Source organism: Myotis yumanensis, unplaced genomic scaffold, assembly GCF_028538775.1.
Source record: "Myotis yumanensis isolate MYYU_CA2020_CCGP unplaced genomic scaffold, mMyoYum1.0.hap1 SCAF_30, whole genome shotgun sequence".
Taxonomy (NCBI): Eukaryota; Metazoa; Chordata; class Mammalia; order Chiroptera; family Vespertilionidae; genus Myotis; species Myotis yumanensis.
Window position 1 is genome coordinate 603,107 of NW_027223781.1, and position 6,966 is coordinate 610,072.

General features: G+C 51.8%; 1 protein-coding gene across 1 annotated transcript; it reads right to left on the bottom strand.

Annotated features, from left to right (window-relative positions):
• Positions 1-69: 69 nt before the first annotated feature.
• On the bottom strand, positions 70-5,213 carry LOC139000793 (E3 ubiquitin-protein ligase RBBP6-like). The gene is given in 7 exon segments (XM_070402821.1): positions 70-268; positions 527-654; positions 2,580-2,668; positions 2,671-3,465; positions 3,568-4,818; positions 4,821-5,126; positions 5,129-5,213. Coding segments are annotated over 7 exon segments (2,853 nt in total).
• Between the last annotated feature and the right edge of the window lie 1,753 nt (positions 5,214-6,966).

Consider the following 6,966-nt stretch of genomic DNA (forward strand, 5'->3'; position numbering starts at 1 on the left):
CCAGGGCCTCCAGTTTGGGTGGGAGTGGCATTCCAGCTGCTCCCCTTCCCCAACTCCAGGGCTGCACCTTCAAAGTGTATGCAAGCTGTTCCTCCTAGGGGGCCCGGACTGAATATTCCAGAGCATCTCCAGGAAGACCTGTGGGGATGGTGCCTCCACCTTCTGGAAGGATTTCTGGACTCTGCCGAACAGGATGAAGCATTTTGCCGCCAGCCAGATGAACTCGGAGTAGTTCTCATCGAACCGGATGAAGACTCCAGGGCGGCACCTGGTAAAGACGTACATAGGGAAGTTTACAGCAATGGTTTCTATGCTCGCTATAGGAACAAATCCTGCGGTTATGGGGTAATTCTGGGGTCCTGAGCTCAGGCTAACAGGCAGAACAAATGGAACAGGCTGCTCCTCCGAAGCTGCAGCCCTGGACTCCCCGACGCTCGCCTGGGCAGGGTCCTGCCAGCCATGTCCCTGGCTTTCCTTAGTCCCGAGTTCTTGCTGCTGCTCCCAGATCACCTGCTCGCCAATCTACTGGACCACGCTGGAGAGCTCCTTGAAGTTGCAGAAGATCTCACCATCTGGCTGGTGGATGCGGCCCATGAGGTGGATCTCTACCTTAGTGTTCATGCACTGTCCCGTGATGCGGGTGACCCTGGCATACTTCCCGCCATTTTGGCCCCAGTAACTTGGCAACTGCCATTTTGTTTTTAAAATATATTTTATTGATTTTTTTTTTCCAGAGTGGAAAGAAGAGGGATAGAGAATTAGAAACCTCAAAGATAGAGAAACCTCAATCAGCTGCCTCCCGCACGCCTCCTACTGGTGATGTGGCCACAACAAAGGTATATGCCATTGACAGGAATTGATCCTGGGACCCTTTAGTCCACAGGATGTTGCTCTGTCCACTGAGCGAAACCAGTTAGGGTGGCTGCCGCCATTGTGAAATGGCAAAGGTCAATCCCTCTCTTTAATCCTCTCCCTGCCAACCCAATCCTGCGTTTTAACTTCCGCGTTTGGATAGCACAAAATGCAAGTACAAAACATTGCACAAGTGTACGTTTTTCTATTCGGAAGTGGATAAATATCTTTGTGACATTGGTGTGTGTGTGTGTGTGTGTGTGTGTGTGTGTGTTTTAAAATATATCATTATTGATTTCAGAGAGGAAGGGAGAAGGAGAGAGCGACAGTACATCCACGATGAGAGAGGATCACCGGTCAACTGCCTCCTGCACACCCCACACTGGGGTTGTAGCCCCCAAACCAGGCACGTGCCAGGCACTTGACCAGAATCGAACGCGGGAGGGTTCGTGGTCCACAGGCTGACACTCTATCCACTGAGCCAAACCGGCTAGGGCCATTTTGCTGTTGCTGTTTAAAAACAGATTGGAAGTGAGAGGGAGAAGGAGAGGGAGAGGGGAGGGAGAGGGAGATGGACAGGAAATTGATTTTCCACTTGCTTATTCATGTGTCCCTTGATTTAAAAAAAAAATACAAAAGTAACAACGAGGGAATTTGTGGTCTCTACCCTGGGACCCTGGCCTGTGTCCTGAGGGCACTGGAAAAAAGGAAAGTGACTTGTTACCGTGGCCTTCACGAGTCTAAAGACATGTGATCCTAGAGGCATAGAAAGATAATAGGCTCAGATACCAGTAAGGTCATAGATGATCTCTCTCAGGGAAGATACCCGGCCTAGGGCGTGACTACACACTCACTATACACTGCTTATTACTTTTAAAAGACTTTTATTTTCAGAACATCCTGGGTGATCTCTTTAGGTGTCTGAGTTTACAAGCCCAGGCCAGGCCTCCCGGGAGTGGGTCAGGTGAGCATGTGGCCCCTTTTCATCCACAATGCAAAGCATCTTATGTATTTACACCTTCCATTTTATCCTATGGCATTCCATTTCATTTTATTGACCGATGTCTCCCCCAATACATTCAATTGCAAAAACAACAGCAAGAACAACAAAGAGAAAATGAATCCCCCATTGTTGTCCCTGGAGTACTCTCCTCTTTTAGGCTTTCAGAGTTCCCGGGTTTCAAGTGTCCAGGTCCACAAATAGTGTTCTGGGTACATCCACTCAGTCCTCAGTCACACCCAATCCCCCCGCACCTACCCCCACCCCCGCCAAACACACACACACACACACACACACACACACACACACACACGAAAAAAAATAAAAAAAAAATCTCCAGTCCCCGTTTCACTGCCATTCAGCCTGCGGGGCCTTCCGCGGGAAAACCCAGGTGGTGGACGCCAGGGCATAGGGTATAGTGGGTCAGGGCTAGTGTCAGATCTAGCGTCAGGGTCAGGGTTAACATAAGGGTCAGTGTCAGTTCATGGTCAGGTTTGGGTTAGGGTGAGGGTCAGGGTAGTTTGGGTTAGGGATGGGGTTGTTAAGTTTAGGTTTAGGGGTTCTGCATGGAACACTGCAGAACGCAAGGCTGGGCCTATTCCGGCAGTCAGCACCCAGTGGTGGGAGACCCCAGCATCCCCGGAGGTGTAGCCCTGGAGTTGGGGAAGGGGTGCACCTGGAATGCCACTCTCTCCCAAACCGGAGGCCCTGGGAGGCATCTCATCACTGAACTTGTAGGTTCTCTTGATTTTCTAGAACGTTCCAACAACTCTGGGTTTAGAAAGCCTTCACTTTCTTCCACCTTCGAAGATCTGTATGTTTACGTCCTGAACCATCTCCTGCAGCACTGTCCCTCTCCTTCTCTTTTGACTTTCTACTGTCCTTCTGATTGTGGCTGTCTCTTGTTGAAAGCTTTTCTGGATGGTTGCTAGCACCTATGCTTCTACTTCTACGACTTTTCCCACCCAAATCATCTTCTCTGCGGCCCATTGTAAGGGGAGAATTCCTGATATGAAGTGGTAGAAAGCTCTCTGGAGAAAAGTTCTCTCCATTTGCTGATGGTCGAGGCTGTGCTCCAGCAGCATAACCTTTGTAGCCTTTTTCGTACCACTCCCTGTATTTCCTCTCCCATTCTCGGTGATGCCCTTTTACAAATGGGTCTCTAAAGTTAACACTCCTCCCATCATAAGCTTTTCTGTCATAGGATGGTGGAACGTCTCTGTATCTCTTAAAATATTCACGTTCTGTTTCCCCTTGTGGTACAGTGCGTTTATTTGGAGACAGTCCCCTAAATGCTTGAGGGGACCTTGATCGCAAAGGATGTCGCCTATATAGTGGTGACCTTGACCCAGATCGACGACGATATCCATGAGCTCTAGACCTAGACCTTGGGCGGTAATTTCGACTTTTGCCTCTGCCTGTTCTGGGGCATGGCAGTGATCGCGAATAGGAATGAGAGTGTGAATGGCTAGGTGATCGAGAATGAGAATGTGAGCGCCCTGAACCACGTCTTGACTTTGCGTAAGCAGAAAGACCTCTGGGGTATGAGGATCCACTATAGGGATATTTAGACTTAGACTCTTCCTGTAGCCGTCGCAGCTCTCTATAGAATTCTTCCCTGGACATAAGTGGTTCTTGTGCTGTTGGGATGGTATTTGAGTGAGCAGTCTGCACTCCTGATGATACTCAAGGTGCTGATAAATTGGCAGAAGGACTTCCGGAGTATGCGGAAACACTGTAGGGATATTGAGACTCTTCTTTTAGCCGTCGCTGCTCTCTGTAGAATTCTTCCCTGGACAGAAGTGGTGCTTGTGTTGTTGGGATGGTATCTGAGTGAGCAGTCTGCCCTCTTGATGATACCCAAGGTGTGGAAAAGTTGGCTGGTGCTGTAGGGAACCCGGGAGTAGGGACGCTATACCCAGCAGGTGGTGACTGTCCAAGAAAAGATGGGGTTCCGAGCACAGGCACCTGGTAACCTTCCTCCTCCACAAGGGCAGTCATTGCTATTGAAGAGGTTCCCTTTGAATGTTCGAAGGCGAGGGCTGTGGCCGGCAATATTTTATGATCGGAATCCTGGAAAGGCCCATCTGGTTTTTCCGAGTGGACTGATATGGAGACGGTTGCAGTTACATCGGGTACAGGCACTGGGGTAGATGAATTTCCAGGCGCAGCAGGGGCTAAGGAAGACTGATTAGAAGTGAACGAAGGTATAGAGGGAGCTGGGTGGCCTGATGAAGACGCCACTGGAATCATCGGAGGATCTTGCTGTCTTAATATTTGAGATCTCATCAGAGGCTGTCGATTCCACTGAAGGAGTGGTCTCCTAGGCGGTATCGGCGGTGGTGGTGGTGGTAACGGTTTCCGTAGTCCTGTTGTAGAACCACCAGTTCCATTTTTGAAGTTATTAACAGCCTGTCGCAAGGCTTTATTGGCAACTAAAGCATCGGGAGAGACATCATGTTGATGACACGTTGGGCATGTATGGTCCTCTGATTCCATGAGCGCTGTTCTTATACACTCATCACAGTGGCTGTTCGCACAGCAGGGAATGATAGCGGCATCAGTCACGATGTCTTTGCAGATGAGTCAGAGCAACTCGTCTGGGATAGGGTCGTCCTTTTCAGAAGACGAAGAGGGCTCCTCTGGGAAGAAAGGTGGCTTTTCTTTCTTCCCAATTGCATATGCCTCTGCCTCTATAGTCGGTATTGCGTATGTTCCGGTGCTGGTGAGCTTTGCACCTTTCATGGTAGGATCTGTCACTTCCATCATGAAACTTCTGGGGATTCCCATGCTCTTTTTAATCCCAGGACGAGATTCGAAGTTTTTGTCCCCATTGGTTGGGCAATTCTTAATATAATGGCCAGGTCTACCACAGCGGAAACAGGTGTAAGATGGAGGTGGTGGACCTAGAGGCTTCTTCATGTAATTGATGGGGTCGTATGCACGGCCAGACTGCCACATCACGGCTTAATTTTATCTTCTTCAGAAGCATTGGCTTCAGCCAGATTGGCAGTCTTTGTAAGCTGGGCCAGACACATAGGTGCAGAAGAGTCGTCAGTGACTTTTGAAGTTCCCATCGCTGGTTCAGTTCGATGTATAACGTCCGTCTGGCTTGTAGATTTCACACCTCCAATAGGAATTCTTCTAACAAGGACAGACGTATTCTTAAGAATCAGAGCATTATCATCAGTGTACTCTTCCGCGGTCTGCGAGTTGCTGATCTGCAGGTCGCACTTGGCAGCTTTCAGCTTCTCTCTCCCCAAAATCTGCTTCCTAGGTCTCGGTGGGAGATGTGCCGCCCATCAAAGGTGACGATGGCATAGTTGAGTGTGGAAGCGAATTTATAATGCACACAGGACATGGTGCCAAAGGACTCCTCAGTTTGGGCGAGGAGACGTGGACACGCTCAGTACACGTATACTTATGAACTGAAGAGCACAATATGGGCATACACAGAACACTCGCAAGACACCGAAGGACCGAAGGACTTGGGTTGAGCAGCCGCTCCCCACAGCAGGGGCGTGAGAACCGCAATCCAGTCCCGGACCGCGAAATCAGGACCTGGGCAGGAGGGCAATGCCAGGGCGGGAGGGCCCGGGACTCCACCCACGGGCACCGTGTCACCCGGGCCGGGTCCCCTTTGCTCAACCTTAGGGCCAGCAGTCGGTGCAGTCAGTGGCGGTGAGTCCACACGTTACAAGTCCGAGTGACCCAGCGGGGTCAGGGATCCGTAGAGCGGCCGCACCTCCCGGGGGCTCTCTCCGTGTTTTGGGGTGACTCGGGCCCCAGGAGAAGACCAGAGTCGGCCAATAAGAAATGACACGCAGACGGCGGTCAGTGGATCAGCAGCCTAGCCAGGTTCTAGCCAGGTGCTTCAGCGGCTTCTATGTCCTGGGACCTCGTGTTGGGAAGACGTCTCCCCTGAAAGCTCCTTTGGAGAAGGAGGTCAGCGACAGGGACCAAGACAACAAGCCTAGGGCTGAGAAGCTCAGCACGCAGGACCCTGCTTTCTTTTACATCACCAGAGTGTGGTGGGAGGATTCAAAGCAGCCTCTGGGCCTGTCAGCGGCCCCCAGGACCAACATCACTTGTTGGGCCTCAAGTTTAGGAGAGGGGGCGTGCATTTGCGCTGCAGGACCAGGAGAGGGCGCCACTGGCCCGCCCAAGGGATTCACTGGGCTTGGGGGAGGACTTGGGAGACAGGGCAGTTGCCCAAGGAGGCCTGTAGGGCTCCTTCTCCATGCCTTGCAGGAGAGCATCGCCGTTTTTTCTCGGTGGAAGAGGGGGGCAATACATACTTAGACAGGCTCTGGTGGGCTCAGGAAAGGCTAAAAGCAGACAAAGCCACGGAAAATCTCCTAGGCGTGCCTCCCTTGGCAGATATCTTGTTAGCGGGACCTTTTGCTCTCGTGTGTGTGTTTGTGTGTGTGTGTGTGTGTGTGTTCGTGTGTGTGTGTGGTGGGGGGACGCGGGGGGGCGGGGAGGGGGGGTTGGAGGCGGGAGGGATAGGTGTGTGCCTGTGGGTGTGGGAGTTTGACTGCGCGCGAGCGTGTGCGTCTGTGCGTGTACATCCGCAGTCCCGCACGGACACTCCTTGCTTTGAACGGTCCGTCGCCATCCATGAACACCCTTCAGGCCCTGCCTTCTCAAAGACTACGCCCCCTGCACGTCCTTCCCGCCTAGGGTCTAGCCAGAAATTGGGAAGACCAGTCACCTGTCTGTGCTTTCCCCACAGGAGGTTGCAGGAGGGGGGCTTGCATTGACGCTTCTCGACCAGCAGAGGGCGGGGCGGGCTCTTCAGCCCCTGCCCCAGTCCACCCAAATTCTGTAATCCACAGCCAAAGATGACGTCCTGGCCTGTCCATCTGATTGTCACCCCGCCTAAGCCCACCCCGCTACCCCCGACCCCTAACCCTCCCCACACCCCGCTCACTCTGTAGATGGATGGTCAGACCCCCACCCAGAGACCAAATCCAGGCCTGACCACCTGGGCTTGCCAAAACCTCAGAAATTGGAAAGGCGGGATCAACCTTTTTTTCTGAGGAGGGTATTTTGTTGTTGTTGTTTTATCGGAGGGAACGAGTTCTTTTGTTTCTTTGTTTGTTTGTTTGCTT